This window comes from Danio aesculapii, chromosome 19 (assembly GCF_903798145.1).
Source record: "Danio aesculapii chromosome 19, fDanAes4.1, whole genome shotgun sequence".
Taxonomy (NCBI): domain Eukaryota; kingdom Metazoa; phylum Chordata; class Actinopteri; order Cypriniformes; family Danionidae; genus Danio; species Danio aesculapii.
Genome location: NC_079453.1, coordinates 12062231 through 12082756, shown reverse-complemented (window position 1 = coordinate 12082756; position 20526 = coordinate 12062231). Strand labels below are relative to the sequence as shown.

Below are 20526 nucleotides of genomic sequence, written 5' to 3'. Positions count from 1 at the left end.
CACACATATAGTATATATTTGTAATAATTACCATAAAATTATCATAAATTATTATTATTAATTTAATAAAGTTTGATAAGTATTAATACTTTTTGTGGAAACAATTTTTTTTTACAAAAAAATTAGCAATTTTGCTAATTATGTAGCCAGAGGGCTGCATTTAGTCTTTAAAACGAATGCAAGGTGGTATGACGCCGTTCCCTTTCGCGCTTACCAGCTGACCACTTACCTCCATATGGACGGCTTTTCCGGTGTTACCAGTTTGTTCAATGGCTCACTGCGTACATTGGCGGACTTGATATGGAGCGGAGTTGACGGGGTTTGAATCCAGCAAAGAAAGTGAGATTAAAAAAATGGAAAAATAAAATAAACAAGTAAATAACAGGGTGAGAATGTGGTAAAATATGAAAATGTGGTAAAAAGCAGGCTGCCATGAGGGCTTTTCTTTTTCTGGATTGATTTTGAAAACACTATGGGTTGGGTTTAGGGAAGAAGGAGGGTGGGTCAGTTGATTGGTCAGTCAGTCAGTCTACAGCGGCCTCTGGTGGATTTGCGTGAGAACAGCAGTTGCGAAGAGAAATTTGAGATCTCAACAAAGCATACACAGCGGCTTCTGGTGGATTCGCTAAAACCAAAACTGCAAAAAAACGCATGTCCTGGGATATATTTGGCATCCTCCAGAAATGTATATAAGGGTACTAATGAGCCTGGGTTGCATTTTTTCTGAAGCCTTCATTTATAATGCATTATAGATACATGCTCAATGCCTTACAGCATAACAATGGGTTGTTTCATCTGAGTAATGATTAACAACAGTAAAATTACTGAACTTTTATCTGCTTTAGTTCGCATTGGAATTCATTAAGAAAAACAAATGAACAAAAAAGTATTATTCAAACAGGCTTCATAGTGTTACCTTTTATGGCAGAATGTGTTTTGCTTTGTTTACTTTTTGCATTAGAGATGAGATTGAGAAAATAATGTGTAAATTAAATTATTTGCTTTCATCAAAATGTTACTCATTTAGCATTTTGGTGTGAAATAATTAATTGTCATAAATACTTCAAGCACGTTTCCATTTTTTGTAAAGGCTGATTTATATAGCACAGACTTTCACAGAAATTAAATCACAAAAGTGCTTTACAATAAAAGGAAACTGGAAATAAGGTCAAAGAAAACATCAAAACAAGTACAGAAACACTAATGCAAAACCATACTGTTAATTAAAAGCTTGAACAAAAAGATGTCTTTAAATGTTTCAAATTAGTATATTTCTCATATATAATGTCATTTTTACAAAAGAAGTTTTTAAAAATTGCACACTGAATGCATTTTGTTTCTTTTACTGAATTCGAAATGGTCTTGTAAATCAGTGTCTGACCCTGTTTAAGTGTGAGAGTTCCATCTGCATGCTGGAGTGGGCCCCGAGGCCCCCGGCCGGCCTGCAATTCCCAGCAGCTCTTTTTAAGAGCCTGTGTCTGAGCCAGCTAAATATCAACTCATTAGCTCAGGCAAATGGGACTGCAATATTAAAAAAAAACAAAGAGAAAAGAAAGAATACTGAATCCATTTAAGACCTGGTGAGAAGCACAAGAATTGTTAGACTGGGAGAGTTTGTTAATATGTTTGCCTGTTTTTTTTGTACCAGGACTTCTTGCTACTGTCCTTGGACTGTCCTCATATTTCTTGTTTCTCCCCTCATGGTTTCTTTCCCCCTCTCTTGCTCTTTGATTTTATTATTTTTTTGGTATGTCTGTTCCTCCCTGTCTGTGGCCTATATCTTTTGCGTTCCCTCTTTTCTTCAGCTTGCAACCTCGTTCACCTTCTGTAATCTGTAAATTACCAAAAAAAATGTTTTTTTTTTTTTTATTTAATTAAACAAATCATTGTTAAGAATACTGGAAAACAAGGCCAGAGCGATGCCTGTTGATTGCAGAATACAACAGAAAGAACCGGCATGTGCTGATTCATATTCTTGGATGCTTGGAGCTTCACGAATACCGTAACACCCTTTTTTTCCTTTCCATTTTTTTAACACCTCATTTACAACAACAATATGCTTTTCATCACGCCTTTCTTTAGTAAATACAGAAGATTGCGGCAGTGCCCAATCAACTGAGGCATTCTAATACCAACAGTGCATCATTTGAAATTTCGCCTCCTGTGACTTCGTTGTTCTTCGGGGCTTGCTCGTCTTCAGGTACAATGTGCTCCTTCGCAGCGACACGCTCTTGAAGAATATGCATGAAGTAATGCGTCTGTGGTGCAATAAATTGCAATTCTGTGCTCCTCATGCCGGTGGACGCGTGCCAAACTGTGGAAGAACGAATAAAGATGTTGTTTCATGAAATGACAGGACTTGACTTCGCCAGGTGGGTGCCTGAAAGCGAAATGGCAATTTACACCTTGGAACTAATGATGGAATTACTGTACGCAAAACAAACCCGCGATTAAAAATTAATTTAACACTCTAAAGAGGGGCTTGCGTTTCGAGGTGTGCTTTGAAATTAGTTGCATAGAGCAGTGGTTCCCAACCTTTTTTTGTAAGGCAACCCTCCATATTTATTTATATATATATATATATATATATATATATATATATATATATATATATATATATATATATATATATATATATATATATATATATATATATATATATATATATATATACATACACACACACGCACATTTATATATATATATAGAGTGAAATTGGACAAATTTGGGGGGGTGTGCGTCCTAAAAGTTTGAAAACCCCTGGCATAGAGGATGGAGGTGCTCAGATGCTAACAGACCTGCGCATCATTGTATGACTTGGTATTTTTTAGGCGTGTGTACCATCAAACGGAGCCTCACCCCTGTTGCGAGGGACAAGGTTGGTCCTGAGTGAGAGGAAGCCATCTTTAGCTGCATGAAATTCCATCTCTGTCAGAGCAGGGGCCCTGCAGTGCCGTGAAAAGCAGTTCGGTCTTGACAGAATTTAATTTGTTTTTCTTCACTTTTCCCCTCTTTTTCCTTTTGGGTTGAGGCTGTGCAATATGTTGCTAAGAGGATGTTTGTGTTGGGAGGGGATCTTCAGCTTGATTGTGAATCTGAAGATAACACCTCACTATAGAATCCTTTTCCACGGAGAAGGTTATTGCGCCGCTCAGAGAGCACTTGTGTGTGTTCTTTTGCACTAGCAAGACCGAGGGGACAGCGGCTTACGTCAAGGTTCCTCTCTGTAATGCATTCAGTGAATGGGGTCTGTGCTCTGCTAATTATCTAAAGTAATTAACAGCAGGTTTTCAAGGTATTGCATATTATTATGTCATTAGAACTCTCCAGCGCGGAGGCGAGCAGGAGACAGTGGTGGACTCTGCGACCTTTGGAGTGACCGTGGGTGGACATTTTCTCGTGTGTTGCATTGTACAATGATATCACAGCGAACTCTGTGTTGTAACCACATATAGCGCTATACACAGTGAAGTAGGAACTGTTGCAAAGGGCAGGGGGATCCATCTTTGTTGAAGTCAACATGAAATCAAAATTGACCTTATTTACTTGCCTGATGCACATTTCTGCTCATGTTTTACATGATTCATCGATGCATGTTATTCAAAAGAAAATACGGTTTTGTATTCACATCTTTTCTGCCTATTTGTTTTTTTTTTTTTCGTTTTTGTCTGTATATGCTTTCATCAAAATGTAATAACTTGATCCATCTACAAAATGACTTTTTCTGTTGATGGCTTCAATTCCCAATTTCATGTCCCTATTCTGATATGTAAAACCCACTATTCACAATCCAATCAATTCCTATAGATGAAATGAAGTACTGCCATACTCTTATAAAAGTTTTCAAAGTTTTTTTGTTGGAAATATCTTTCCCTTGCACAAATTATTCTCACTCACTGTTTGCACTGAAGGTGCCAGGTAAACTATAAATGGCTTTTAGCAATGTCATAGACAAACCATTTTTGGAATCCTACAAACTATTATGATATATTCATAAAACAACCCATTTTTTTAGTTAAAATAACCATTTAATAGTAAGGAAAAACATTTTTCTACTTCATTGATGTTATAGAAGGCGGCAGGTGGCTCAGTGGTTAGCACTGTCGCCTCACAGCAAGAAGGTCGCTGGTTCGAGTTTGCATGTTCTCCCCGTGTTCGTGTGGGTTTCCTCCGGGTGCTCGAGTTTCCCCCACAGTCCAAAGACTTGCGGTATAGGTGAATTGAATAAACTAAATTGGCCATAGTGTATGTGTGTGAATGAGTGTGTACGCTGTAAACCCGCTGTTGTCATTACTAAAGATATTAAGTTAATATAACTTGACTTAATATAAATATAAATATTAAATATAACTTATTTCTTAAAATACCAAGTTTTGGCATCAAAACTTAAACAGGTGTGTTTAACTTACTCTTTAGTTAGGCCAGACAGAACCTGCAGATATTTTTTGCTATTTCTGTAGAGATTTTTGTAAAAAATCTGCGGATTTATGCGGAATAATTTTAGTTATTATATATCGAGTATCATAACAAAAAACTATTTAGTTATTAATAAAAATAGTAATTTTTTTACTTTTATTTAATGTTTACAATACAGATCCAATTAGATCCGTTTATTTGGTAAGCAAAGCAAGTCTCTCATATAATATATCTAGTAAAAGACAGAAAATATTACTTTACAAACTGTATTGTAAATAAATCATATGAACATTTGAATATTACTATTATTATATTACAATAATATGAGTGAAATGAATTTAAAAGCTGAATAAATATAAAATTACATTTACACAAGTAAATACATAGGCTCAATCATGGGCTAAAAATCTGCGAATTTCTGTGCGCAGATTCCGCGTGGGCCTACTCATTAGGCAGCAAAAAACTTCTCTGAACTTAACTTTTTTATTTCTTCAAACGATTCACCATGTCTCTGTTTAAAATATTTGGCTGCGCTTGAAATTCTGACAACCGCTTTGATTGGTAACAAGGTGGTCATTTTGCTTTTGATGCTGAATTTTGCTGAAGCGCAGCAGGACAGAGGCACTACCTGAACCCATCTGACCCACCCTATACATGTAGCGCTGTCGCCTCAAAGCAAGAGGGTTGCTGGTTCGAGTCCTGGCTGGGTCAGTATACATGCAGGGGCGATACGGTGGCGCAGTGGGTAGCGCTGTTGCCTCAAAGCAAGAAGGTCGCTGGCTGGGTCACTTGGCATTTCTGTGTGCTAGTTTAACTATTTATAGATTTACTATTACATACTAGCTATCAAAAGTACTTAAAGTTTGCATGTTCTCCCCGTGTCGGTGTAGGTTTCCACCAGGTGCTCCGGTTTCCCCCACAGGTCGACGTGCGATATAGGTGAATTGGGTAAGCTAAATTGTCTGTAGTGTATGTGTTGTATGTCTTAGTTCTCCAGGTTGGGGGTTGAGCGTTGGGTTAACGACCAACCTCATAAAAATTAGATGTTAACACCAACATAGTGCGGCTAAATATCAACTTCAATTTAAACGGCCCTGGGATTAAGAATATAAAAGCTGAAAAAGTTCGAAGTTTAGTCTATTATCCATTTTAAGTTATCTGTACTTAAACATTTAAGTTATCTGTAATTAGTCATTTAAGTTAATTCAATGAAGAGACCACAGTTGTTCAACTTAATTAATTGAGTTGTCGATTTCCCATTACTCAAACTAACTGAGGAAATTACTTTCCTCAAATTATTTGAGAACTCTGAATTTATTAGGGTTTACAGTGTATGGATGTTTCTCAGTAATGGTTAGCAGCCAAAAAGGCATCCGCTGTGTAAAACATGCTGGAAAATGTGGCGGTTCATTCCGCTGTGGCGACCCCGATGAATAAAGGGACTAAGCCAAAGGAAAATGAATGAATGATGTTATAGATAAAAGCAAAATGCCAACAAAGAGTCTGAGTGACAGCAAAATCTACTGAAAATGTCTTTTGTGGTTTCCTCACACCTTTATTTTCTCTTGTTGAATAAACCTTTTCACTTAGAATTTGGGATAAATGGGTTATGACTGTCATCTTTTAACATTTACTGTATATTTTGGCTTTCTTCCTATTAAAAGAACCTATGTCAGGATCTGTGAACGATGAAGGCCTTGTGCTGTTTGATAGGACATGGCGAACGCCACCATAAGTAAGCATGTTAGACAGCGCTGCACAACACAAAGACACTGATATACCCACATCCCTTGCAGCAACAACAGCAAAAAAAAAGTCCCGCAAGGCTGGCGGCTTACACAACATCCAGGTCTTTCACAAAAAAAGAAGCTTTGATGGTGGAGTCAATGCCGCCCAGACATTGGAAAAGGCAATGGAAGTGGTCCATGGTGGGCTCTTTCAGATGCTGATGTATGACATGGGGCTACCCGCATTAGCATCTTTTATATATTTATTTATTTATTTATTTAGCCCAGGAGAGTCATTTCAGATAAGTGCTTCTCTATGAGAAGCGCTGCACTGCAGACCTATGATCTGAACAAGTGACCATCTGTTCAGCCCTCCATTTTTCCCCAACAAGCAACTTGCACATGTAGAAAGAAATCTGCAAGCTACTCAAAACGCACTGCACAGATGCTACAGTGCCACACCGGAATATTTATAGGGGTTCATTGAGGAACGCTGAATGATTTTTTTTACAGTCATTGAAGACTGATGAAAGTGTGCTGCTGTAAATTCACCTGCAGCAAAATCCTTATGAGGGGGGGGGGGGCAGCTGAAAAGCGAGTGATCCCGGAGATATCATTTAAAGACAGAATGTTATTTAAAGATGCATTATTAACATGAACATGAAACATTCATTATCTGAGGGAGAGAAAAAAAACAGAGGTCGTTCCGCGGATACCCAAATCACAACCAGTGCTTGGATTTAGAGATTTGCAGAAGCACAAATTGCTGTTTTGAAAAGAGCGCAATTTTGGATGTAGAATACCTGGGACTAAAAGTGCGATACGTTCTTGTTAGCTTTGTGAAAAGATCCTGTTTTGCCAAGTCATACGCGGGCAAGCCATGAGGACTAGGAAAGCAGAATCCAAGCCAGTCAATTTTTCAGAGTCAGTCAGTCGGATACAGAGCTGCACAAATTTACTGCCGCGTATGCTACTACCTCAAGCTGAACCGCGCTGAAAAGAGCCTGCTTGTTGAGCAGCGAGTAGCTCTTATTTGATTTTCGCCCTTCAGTTACTTTGACAAGTTCTTGTTTGTAGTTCTAAAAGACAAAAAGAACAGAAGTTTTGTCATTATTTATCCACCTATTGTTTGAAATCCATGTCATTTTCTTGATTCGGCAGAATGTAAAAGGTGAGTTTCTAAGAATATCCTGCGTCATGAATTGAAAGTGAATAAAAACTGTGGGCTGTCAAGCTCTGAAATGATAAAAGAAATGACATAAAGGTAATGTAAAAGTGATCTGCAGACAGAAGCTAATAGTAATGGACAGGGAGTCAGGAAGACTCAAGATCTGAATAACAAGAATCACACAAGAACCTTTTATTTCTTTAATGGATCAAACAATTAATTAAAATAGTTGGAGTAAAAAGAAAATCCTGGATTTTTGTTATTGTTAACTCCACTCTTTGAGTAATCCTAATATTGATTTTTAAAATTGTCTTTTTTTATTGGCTGAATGACTTTTTTTGTTATATAAATTAGACGTGTACATCTGAAATGTTCACAAAGGAAATAGAGTCAAACTGAGGGCTTGTGAATCAAAATGTCACTAAATTATCAAGTCTTTATCAGTGCTCATCCCTCCCGTTACTTCTCTCGTGAACATTCATTAATTTTCCTTCAGCTTAGTCCTTTATTTGTCAGGGGTTGCCACAGCGGAATGAACCACCAACTATTCCAGCATATGTTTTATGCAGCGGGTGCCCTTTTAGCTGTAATCCAGTACTGGAAAACACTCACTCATTCACACACACTCATACACTACGCCCAGTTTTGCCTATTTAATTCACTTACACCGCATGTGTTTGGACTGTGGGGGAAAACAAAGCACCTGGAGGAAACCCACACAAACTCAGGGAGAACATGCAAACCCCACACAGAAACTCCAACTGACCCAGCCGGGACTCAGTGACCTTCTTGCTGTGCGGCGACAGTACTAACTACTGAGCCACCATGCCACCTCTCATGAACATCTGTATATTAAATAAAACCACTTTTTGTTGAAAGACCTGCTCATTTTTGCTTAGGATTACTAGCTGGCCTTTTTGAGCATCAGAAGCTGTCTCTACAGTACATACTGTATTGGAGAGCACTGATGTGCCAAGATGTGGTCACCATGCAGAAAACGTATCTTGCCTTTACAGTGCACTGCAGAAATCTCAAGACATTTTCTCTTTGACTCATTTCTTCATGAGGTCACTCGGCCCAGAATGAGTCGATTCTACTTATCAACCCTGAACGGATTTGCACTGTGAGACCTGCGTGTCAAGACTGAAATATTTATTGCCATCATACTCATGGGGAAACGGTATAAACTCAACAACAACAAAAAAAAAACACTAACATAGCTTTTACTGTTTGCATTTTTATATAATATACAGTGGCAGAATTTAAATATGTCAGACATACAGTGCATCCGAAAAGTATTCATAGCGCTTCACTTTTTCCACAGTTTTTTATGTTACAGCCTTATTCCAAAATAGATTAAATTATTTTTTCCTCAAAATTCTACACACAATACCCCATCATGACAATGTGAAAAAAGATTTTTTGAAACTGTTGCAAATTTATTAAAAATAAAAAACCTGAAAAATCACATGTACATAAGTATTCACAGCCTTTGCCGTGAAGCTCTAAATTGAGCTCAGGTACATTCTGTTTCCACTGATCATTCTTGAGATGTTTCAGCAGCTTAATTGGAGTTCACCTTTGGTAAATTCAGCTGATTGGACAGGATTTGAAAAGGCATAAACCTGTCTATATAAGGTCCTATGGTTAACAGTGCATGTCAAAGCACAAACCAAGCATGAAGACAAAGGAATTGTCTGTAGACCTCTGAGGTCTCAAGGTACAAGGCTGGGGAAGGTTACAGAAAAATATCTGCTGCTCTGAAAGTTCCAATGAGCACAGTGGCCTCCATCATCCATAAGTGGAAGATGTTTGGAACCACCAGGACTCTTCCTAGAGCTGGCCGGCCATCTAAGCTGAGTGATTGGGGGAGAAGGGCCTTAGTCAGGGAGGTGATCAATAACCCGATGGTCACTCTGTCCGAGCTCCAGCGTTCTTCTGTCTGAGCTCCAGAGTTCTTCTGTTGAGAAAGGAGAATCTTACAGAAGGACAACCATCTGTGCAGCAATCCACCAATCAGGCCTGTATGGTAGAGTGGCCAGACGGAATCCACTCCCCACCTGGAATTTGCCAAAAGGCATCTGAAGGACTCTCAGACCATAAGAAACAAAATTCTCTGGTCTGATGAGACTAAAATTGAACACTTTGGAGTGAATGCCAGGCGTTACATTTGGAGAAAACCAGGCACCGCTCATCACCAGGCTAATACCATCCCTACAGTGAGGCATGGTGGTGGCAGCATCATGCTGTGAGGATTTTTTTCAGCAGCAGAACCTGGAAGACTAGTCAGGATAGAGGGAAAGATGAATGCAGCAATGTACAGAGACATCCTGAATGAAAACCTGCTTCAAAGTGCTCTTGACCTCAGCCTGGGGCGATGGTTCATCTTCCAGCAGGACAATGACCCAAAGCACACCACCAAAATAACAATGGAGTGGTTTCACAACAACTCTATGAATGTCCTTGAGTGGCCCAGCAAGAGCCCAGACCCAAATCCTATTAAACATCTCTGGAGAGATCTGAAAATGGCTGTACACCGTTGCTTCGCATCCAACCTGATAGAGCTTGAGAAGTACTGCAAAGAGGAATGGGCAAAAATTCCCAAAGACAGGTGTGCCAAGCTTGTGGCATCATATTTAAAAAGACTTGAGGCTGTAATTGCTGCCAAAGGTGCATCAACAAAGTATTGAGCAAAGGCTGTGAATACTTATGTACATGTGATTTTTCAGGTATTTTATTTTTAATAAATTTGCAACAATTTCAAAAAATCTTTTTTCACATTGTCATTATGGGGTATTGTGTGTAGAATTTTGAGGAAATAAAGGAATTTAACCCATTTTGGATTAAGGCTGTAACATAAAACATGTGGAAAAAAGTGAAGCGCTGTGAATAATTTCCGGATGCACTGTATTTGGAAGTAGAAGCTGATTTATTTTTTAGACCTCAGGCATTTTCTTAGGACTCAACTCATTCAAAGTCTTATTTAGCTACATTTATTTTATTTTCATCTTTCAGCAGCTGCTTTGTCACACTATCTAGAATTTAAATAATAAGAATTTCTGTAAAATATTATTGTTTACTTAAATTATTGCTTGGTGCAATTTTAATTTCTTTGGGCAAATTCAGTCAACGGTGTGTTTTCATGAAGGTTACTTGTCGTTTAGCAGATGCTTTGCGCCATATTACACAAATGGCAGAAGCTGTTTCCCTAGAGCAACATGGTATTAACTGCCTTGATGAAAGACTTGATTGTGTTAGGCTTCACTTAGAAAACTCCCCTGTTTATGTGTCAGCCCTGCCTTGGATCACATTTGTGACGTCTGCGTTATCAGCACAGTCTTAATCACCAGACGGCGACTCACTGAGGCAATGACTGGCCAAATTGCCTGACTTAAAGTGTTTTCACACTTTGTACGATTGCTTCAGTCCATACCCAATTTCAGATGAACCTGCTTTCACACTTTTTTTTTTGTTCTATTGTGCTGGACCATTTCCATTCGCAACATGTGGCAACAAGCCTTTAAATGCTCATAAAATAGAGAACGATGTCAGCATCACCTTTTCGTGATTGTAAATCTATTGCAAGCATGTTATTCTTTCACATCATAATATTTTTATGAATTTAGAGCAAAGCGTTTCTTTTTTTTGAAGTGCTAGAATGACTCTGTCTGGTTTCATTGTCGATATCATTGCTGAATTCAGTGTTCCAGAGTCCAAAGCAGCCCACTCTTTAATCTCGCCTTCAGAAAGTCAAGCTCACAGACATTAAGGGCAAACAGAATAATATCTTGCCGTTTAGTCGATACCCTCAGTTTTTGCTCAGAGTAAAATTGTGGTGTACACGCTGGCAGGCATACCAGATAATGTCTAATAATATTTTTTCTTCTAGAGAAAGTCTTATTTGTTTTATTTCAGCTAGAATAAAAGCAGTTTTTAATTTTTTAAACACCATTTTAAGGATAAAATTATTAGCCCCTTTAAGCTTTCTTTTTTTTTTCGATAGTCTACAGAACAAACCATCATCATACAATAACTTGCCTAATTACCCTAACCTGCCTAGTTAACCTAATTAAGCCTTTAAATGTCACTTTAAGCTGTATAGAAGTGTCTTGTAAAATATCTAGTCAAATAATATTTACTGTCATCATGGCAAAAATAAAATAAATCAGTTATTAGAAATGAGTTATTACAGCTATTATATTATATGTTGAAAAAAATCTTATATCCCCGTTAAACAGAAATTGGGGAAAAAAATAAACAGGGGGGCTAATAATTCTGACTTCAACTGTATTTAAAACAACAATTTTTAATGATTGTTTATTGAAATGATGTGTATCTTGTTTATCTAAATTTATATTACTGTAGTAGTTGTATGATAAAAGGATTATGTGAACCAATGATCCTGCAAATGCAAGCCTGCTTTAAAGAAATGAACGTGCAAAGTTTTGAACACTGGAGAGCCTGCATTAAAAGTAGTGACTGTTTAGTTTTTTGTGTCTAGAGTTTTGAAAATTGTGGCAAAACAATAAAAAAATAAAATAAAGGGATATTTAAAATAACATTAAAACATGTTCAAAAACTAATATTTTAATAATTTAGCATATTTTTAAAATAACGATGTTTTCCAGAGTCATGCTGCGTGCCATCTGCCCCGGGGGTACAATCACTTGCCTTGATGACAAGAACCCTCAACCTCATTTTCACAAGACATCATGAACTTCCTGCATTCGGATCAAACCAAGCGAAAGTGTGAAAAATTGTACATTTCAGCTTTAGCAGGGTCCATGATTGGCTGTAATAATACTGCGATAACAAAACAACACTTATAGATTTTATATAGGAGCAATTCCTGCATTGCGGATGTGACATTTGCAATAAAAACTCAAAATATAAATTCACACAGAAAGTATATTTTAACATTATTAAAACATTTATTTATATTTTCCAAAACAACTGAGTCTAAAGAGTAATGGGGTCTGTAAAAAAATTAGTCTTTGAAAATTTTTTAGATTTTAAATAAATAAACATATGTTATGGATGTGACCAAAAAAGTCTTTGAGTCCTAATTCCTAATCAAAAGGCATGTATTGGCTCACTATAGAACAAAATTTATTGGCATATATAAAATTGGCACTCATTAGGGCTGTGCGATATGGGCAAAAGACATTTTACATAGTGTGAATGTGAAATTATAACAGTAGATCTTTATGAAAGACCTGTAACATGTCTCTAAAACAGACATTAGGCATTTATTCTTTCATTTTCTTTTTGGCTTAGTCCCTTTATTAATCTGGGGACACCACAGCGGATTGAACCGCTAATTTATCCAGCATATGTTTTACGCAGCGGATGTCCTTTCAAGCCCCACAACACAACACTGGGAAACACCCATACAGTCCCATTCATACACATACACCATGAACAATTTAGCTTATTCAATCCACCTATAGCGCATGTCTTTGAACTGTGGGGGAAACCGGAGCACCCGCGGGAAACCCACGCCAACACGGGGAGAACATGCAAACTCACCACAGAAATGCCAACTGACACAGTCAGGGCTTGAACCAGCGATCGCACTACCCACTGTGCCATTGTGACACCCAGATATAAGACAATAAAAAATTTAAATCACCTAGTAAAGGTGTAACAAACAGAACAGACCTATGGCAAAAACAAATAAATAGACTACTGTGTGTGTTTGTGCGCTGTCAAACTCAAGTAAGGCTCCGATGTTCTGCTTGACCACAAATGAGAAGTAGTTGCATGTCCGCCTCTAGGTGTCCACAGATTTTTTTGTTTTTCATTGATCATAGACCTCTTTGTGACGCTGCAGTGAAATAGGCCTATCGCGTCTTTTACACACACAAGTCCGTTATTTCCAATGGAGATGTGCGGCTTGAGCGAATATTGGAAGTGAAGCACTTGTGTATTCCAGGTGCACCAAGTTAACTTTTAGAAATGCTGCAACGCGATTCACGTAGCAAGAACTGATTGATCAACTTCTTACTTTGTATGGGATATACATTTCGGTAGACTAATTACATCAAACAAACAGAACACCCAAATACCAAGTGTTTTTTTAATTTCAGCAATGTTCTGTTAGTTTGTCACCGAAAACAGTTGATGGTTGTCTAGCAACGACAAACGACAAAGGAGTGCGTGGACAAAGCTCATTGAAAATACTGCAGGAATGACATGCTTGTGCTTTTCACATGCTTTTAGATGCGAGATGTAACTGACAGGGATTACAAATTACCTGGTTCTGTGATACATCAGCCTTCCTGTATTAAAAGTGAAAAGTTTTTGGGGCACCGAGCAGTAAAGTCTAGATCGGATATGCGGCCGGCCGGAAGTGCAATATGCACATCAATATAGCAGCATTTTTTAATGACATTGTGCAACAATAATTAATATTTTTACAGTACTGTGACGGGTTTAGGGTTGGGGTGGGGGTAGACATTGGATAATTTAATTGATAGCGTAAATAATACTCGGTACAACTACTGTTTTTTACGTTACTGTGATGGTTGGGTTTAGGGTTGGGGTAAGGGTAGACGTTAAGAAAACACAATAAATAGGAAATTTGATATATAATATAAATAATTCTCATTAACGTCCGGTGGCAACCATATCTGATCTATCAACAACCGTCCTTGTGCTGAACTCATCATACTCTATTTAAGCACACTGCGTTACGATTGGTTCTAACAGCATACTGTGGGAGAAGTATCGGGAGAAATATCATCAATATTCAAATCGCGATTCCGATACAAATTAATCGCACAGCCCTAGCACTTGTGTGACTTTGGTAAATCATTCATTAATTTTCTTTTCGGCATATTCCCTTTATTGATCTGGGGTCGCCACAGCGGAATGAACCACCAACTTATTCAGCATATGTTTTACGCAGCGGAAGCCCTTCCAGATGCAACCCATCACCGGGAAACACTTATACACTACAGTCAATTTTAGCATACACAGTTCACCTGTACCGCATGTCTTTGGACTTGTGGGAAAAAACCGAAGCACCTGGAGGAAACCCACACGAACGCGGGGAGAACATGCAAACTCCACACAGAAATGCCAACTGACCCAGCCAAGAATCGAACCAGTGACCTTGCTGTGAGGTGACAGCACTACCTACTGCACCACAATGTCGCCCACTTTGGTAAATCAAATATAATTATTTTGTTGAGATTTTTTAAAATACAAGCCTACATAAAAAACAAACATAGTAAGGGTTTCACTATTTTGGTAATTTTTTTCATGGCAAGGTTGACATTTGTATGGAATTGCTCATAGATATCTCAAATATATTTATCATTTACAGCTTGTCTGATGATATAGATTAAGGCTTTGGTTGGACTTCCTAACCTGTTAGATTTTAAAGAACTATTTTGTGTGCTCACTTACTAATAACCCATTTGAATCAAACATAAGGAGCTTTATTCTTCCACAGCTTCATTTATTATCATAGTTAACTATCCAGAACAGATGTTCCTATCTAGACTCGGTCTACTGTACAAGTTATTGTTTTCTTATCCATCCATTACTTTGTATTTCTTTGAAGAGGAATTATAATTTTAATGGATTTTTATGCTCTCTGCACAAAGTCACCTTCTCTGGTCCTCAATCCCTTTGGATTTCAACATTCTGAATGAGAGCTGAAATGTATAGTCTTTTTCAAAAGCCTGCCGTGCTATTCAAGTACTGTGCGCTAGACTTTATAGTAAGTCAAATAAATTTAGTTTGTGTTCTTCCATTTAGTCCGCATTATTTCCCCCCACTCGCCACTGCAGTCTTTGCCCATAGGCCGGTGTGAATGCAGTAATGATGTGTTGAATTATGCAGCAGATCCTCTGATAGACCCTTTCGCCTTTACTCAAGACTCCCTTATAGGCAGCAGCCGTCTACGTTCTTGAACTCACGCTTAGCTCCTTTGCTCCGATCATTCCCGCCCATTCCTTTCCTCTTCTCACCCTTTGCTCCAATCCAAACGTCCACTTCTGTTTCATTTTATTTTTCAGCCCCTCTCCTCCGGCTTTTGGTCTTTTCCAAACGGATGTAGCTTAATCCCCCATTCTGTGTGTCTTTTTCCCAGTATCAAAAGAACCGCAAGGAGAATTAATGGGGAAGAGAAAATGAGAGAAGAAATTATGACGTCAGCGTGCCTTCTGGTTCAAAGCTATGACATTAACAGCTTCAGCTCTGAAACGTAGCCAGCATGACGGAGAGAAAGATGTGCGTTGTGTTGTGTGCATGTGGGTGTGTGAATGTGCTGCCAAGCCCCTGAGTCAGTGCTTTACTTAATATGCACATTAGTACAAGTATAGGTGCATTTGTGCTATACATCACCCCGTATATCACACACCCTACTGCCTGTCTGCGCACTCACATTGTTTGTGTCTAAATAAGTGTGTTTAGTTGGAGGTTAATTAAAGAGAGTGGGTATGTGCACGTCTACGGCGAAGGCGGAGGGATGGGTGGGTAGGTTTTGATGGCTGGTGTACAAAGTGACTTGAAAATGATTCATGGTGTTGCTGGCGCTTACATGGCCTGCCATTTATATCAGCACAAGCGCGCCGTCTCTCCCTCCCTTCGTCGTTCTTGTGCACTCTCGCTTTTTCCTTCATTGTACGAGGCACACAAACAAAAGGCGCAGAGGGCGGCCTCGTCCCCTCTGTTCTTCTTTATTTTCACTTTTATTTATTCCGTCTGCCCTGGATCCACCCGAGCAGAGATGGACTGGAGCAAATTTACGGCAGAGATTCGACACTCTCTCCTGCGTTGAATGATCTAATGCGTGAATCAGTGCAGAGGGAGTAATGATTTCCCATGTTCCCTGGGGAATGGTTGGGTTCAGGGAGGTGAGATGTGTTAGCTTTCTTCTCCAGTCTCCACGCTGGGACTTAACTACCTCTGCTAGGTTAATGTATCTTGATGTCTGGCGGCGTCGTAATTGATGTTGATGGACTGTACGTTGATGGCATGCCTTTCATGTTTTCCCTCAGCTCAGTTCAGTTATGTTGTCTCTGTTTTTTTTCTCTCCCTTAAGGTCTGGTTCCTGCATAAAGCACTACCCACCCAAGTGACTCTTTGCCTGTGTCATGGCGGCGAGGCCTGCCCTTTCGTTCCTATTGGCTGTGCTGGCATGCACTGGGCCGGCCCAGCCCTCCCCCCCACTGCTGCTCCGCCCCCGGGAGAGAGAGAGGGACTCGGGAGGGGCTTCGGGCGGAGTCAACATCGCTGTGGTTCACTCCGGCTCCTCCCACCTCCCGGAAACGAGCGCCGGGGTGGGGGGCGTGGGCGGTGCCTCTTCGGCGGGCTCTGGTTCCGGTGCCGGGCCAAGCAGCAACAGCGGCAGCTCTGGGACAGCCTTTCTGAGTCGGGCCTGGTCAGGACAGGTGGGCGAGAGTGTGATGACACCGTGGGGTCCCGCCAATGTGATATGGCTGGCTGTCAATGAGAGCAGCCCCGGGAGCCTCTTGTTACAATTGTGTGAGTTACTAGCTACCACTCCACTACAAGGCCTTGTGTTTGAGGAAGAAAAGCCACCACCACCTAACCGGGCACCATTAGCACCTATGCTGGAATTTGTCTCTGCCCAGACAGGAGTGCCTGTGATTGCTGTGGGAGGAGGGGCTGGCCTGGGGAGGGAGCCACAGGTAAGAGTTGACATTAATGTGTGTTAAAGGTCCTTCATGAGTTTAAGTAAATGTATGCCTTAGGTATATGGTATGTTTGGTAAAAAAGGACAGTCACATAAAAAATTATATCTTCAATCAAAATCATAAATGAATACAACAAAGCAAAGATACTACTACTTCTCAGGCACAGAATCTGAATAATATAATTAAGTATAACATTGCATACTAGGGGTGTCCCGTTCAGGTTTTTTTGCACTTGAGTAATTTGATTTTAAGTATCTACCAATACTCAAACCCGATCCGGGATGTTGGATTTTGTTTGGAAATGAAAATCTGGTTGACGTCAGAACGTCAATGACCAACGTCCAACCTAAAATCAACCTAAAATCAACCAAATATCAACATCTAATCATGTTACACCTTGACGTTGTGTGGACGTCACCACTATAACATCTATCAGACATTGGATTTTAAAATCAAACAAATATCAATGTAATTTCACGTCATTATTGGACGTCAAAATAACGTCCTTAGACACTGGCTAGACATTGAATTTTGGTCACCTGACGTCATGATCTAAATCTAACCTAATATTAACGTCTTATGATGTTGTGTGCCTACTGGGTTGCCACCTGCTCCACTACAGTGTCCGACTTTTCTTTTTTAGCTATGTATTTTTCTTAAGGCTCTTCCATTTATTACGCAAAATAGTCCACAGTGTGTCCTATCCTTTTAGAATTATCTCCGCTTGCACTAATTGGAAGATTTTTCCATCAAGGATGGTCATCACTTCTTGTTTATAACATTTAAAAATGTTCAGACCTCATTATCCACCCAAACATACCTGTCACTGTCTGCGATTTTTTGTTGACACATGATCTGTTGAAGCGAAATGACTTTTTTGATACGCATGTTGGAATTTATTCAGTAAATGCGTTTCCATGGTAGTTTATGCGCATTTTTCTTATCGAATGAAAAGTTTATCCTACTCAGTTGTGCGCATAATTTTTTTATGCAGTTTATTTATTTATGTTTTATTTAGGTTTTCATCCAGGTTTTTTTTTATGTGGTATTCGAAATTGCACTTAAATGAATTATCTTTATTCAATCAAAATCTTAAATGAATACAGCAAATCAAAGATACTACTGCTTCTAAGGCACAGAATCTGAATAATATAATCAAGTATAACATTGCATACTAGGGATGTCCCGATCAGGTTTTTTTGCCCTTGAGTCCGAGTGATTTGATTTTGAGGATCTACCGATACCCAAACCCAATCTAATATTTTATAATACTTAAAAAAAGAATAAAGAAGAGCAAAGAAACAGATCCAGGATGTTCCTTATTTTAATTATTTAATTCTTATTTTAACATTCAACAACTCTGTTAACAAACAGAGCACTTCTGTGAGGTAGCTTGAACAATCAATTCTATATGAATAACAAATAATAAATAAACAAATAACATCAATTCTTACGTGCTCCATAAACATAAGGAATCCTGGGTTCTCTACAAAGGCGAATGGCACTCATTGCGATCATTCGTGCTGTCTTGGCTGTGATTTTCCATGCCTTTGTGCTGTCACTGGGTGTTTTCTCTGTCCTGCTCAAACTCTCCTGCAGCATGAGCTGACTCGTCTTCGGTTGGGTTGCCTGGGTAAACTCGCTGTATTGTGTCTAGTGTTTGTTTTTGAGGTGGCTTATCAGGTTTGTTGTGTTAAATGTAGCCTTTTCCTTTCCACCTCTTGCAATGCCAAGTTTACATATCTCACAGTTTGCTATGGCGATATTGTCATCATCAACTTTATAATACATCCAGACTGCAGACATACTCACGTTTTCCGCTTGAAGCTGCTTCTGTGTTCTACTTTGCCTGCATTTAACCAATAGCATCTCTGCAACAAAGTGATGTAATGATGCATACGTTGTTGTGTTAAGTCAAGAAAGAGCTGTAAATCTGTGCCACTGCATAACTATAGATGTGTTAAAAAATAATGACTATATATACAGCATGGTTTCCGCTACATTCATTTTTCCATGGCGGGGCGCCACACCAAAATTCATCCCGCCACGGCTACATTACAGCTTCTCATTCAAAACAATAAATTTTTAATTTTTAAATTATTAATTGCATTAAAACGTATTAAAAACTAAGTAAATTATAACAGCGCGAACTTTTCTGTAACCGTAGTGCTGCTGTGCGTCATTTGTTTAACCCTTTAAGGTTACGTACTGACTGACTGACTGACAGGTGCATAATGCGTGAGGCCAGCAAACACGACGTATAGCTGTTTCACTTTACCTCAGGATGCATTAATATTGCCCTGTAGGTCTATTAGAGACATTCATAAATATTCCTAGCAAATCTAATAAATGCTGGAGACATACTCGTTACATAAACGCACTTCAGCACTGTTTATTTGAGAGCGCACAAGAAGATCTGCGTGCTCTTGAAGCGGCTTATATTTGAGTTACCGTGCAAGAAGTTTTGTTCACGAGCAGAGGAAATCGGCGCGCAAGCAAAGAGATTCGCATGCTCGTAGGCTATTACATAAATTCGATCTGGATTTCTAATACGCTGCTCACGACATTTGTCATTGAAAAACCACCACAATAGTTGGTAGATCTGTGTAAAAAAAGGCCTGCCGCCACAGCTGGAAAAAATCCTAGAGGAAACACTGTTCAGTGTATATATATGTGTGTATATGTATATATATATATATATATATATATATATATATATATATATATATATATATATATATATATATATATATATATATATATATATAAATAAATATAAAATGTTCGAGTCCTGATCGGGAGGTAACATCCGATTCTGATCGAGTCTGAGACCGCGTCATTAGATAAATAAAGATTAATAAAGATTAATCATATATGGTCAAGAGCAGTGAGCAATGTCACTAGCCATGTTTCCATCCAAAGATGAGAGTTAAATTTATGCACAAAACTGGAGTATCACATAAAACATTTGCTAATAAAGCACAGTTTCCATTCAATGAGCCCATGAGAACAAAATTGGCACTTTCTGATAAACTGGCGCCAAATAAGAAAAATGGAAGTTGCTGTGTTAGGAGAAGGCCTTTTTTTTCACATATTATAACATCGTTTGCATCTGAATGCATACAACAAGGTGAAGTAAAAAAAAAAAAAAAAATTGTCAATCATACCAGAGTTTATGTTGAAAGAAAGAGATGTGGCAGATGCACACAGACGATGCACACAGTCATGTTTAAGATCTGGTTTCTTTAAAAATCAGCAATCTTCACTGCCTGATGAAAATACGTTGTAAAGTGGGTCTCAGACTGGGCACAAAGCACTGCATTAAATTCCATTTTCCCCCGCTTGCCTGCTGATCCTGACGGTGCTAGCAGTTACACAGTCTTTCATCACATTTTACCCTGGAACAACTAAATGAATGCTTAAGTTTATTTAACTGAATGTATTGTAGTTACATTACAACATTGTTGTTAAAGGAAAGCTTTCACTGGAAATTTACCATTGGCTGAAAAACACTAGCTGTGCATATACCCCATTTGCCTCTGTC

General features: G+C 38.8%; 1 protein-coding gene across 1 annotated transcript in view; it reads left to right on the top strand.

The window, feature by feature from the left end:
- Positions 1–20526, top strand: part of LOC130247054 (glutamate receptor ionotropic, NMDA 2D-like) — a 121636-nt gene that overhangs the window by 22887 nt on the left and 78223 nt on the right. The window contains exon 2 of the mRNA XM_056480234.1: positions 16367–16976. Within this exon, the coding sequence (XP_056336209.1) occupies positions 16419–16976 (558 nt within the window). The 5' untranslated portion in view covers positions 16367–16418. The remainder of the gene's footprint in view (positions 1–16366; positions 16977–20526) is intronic.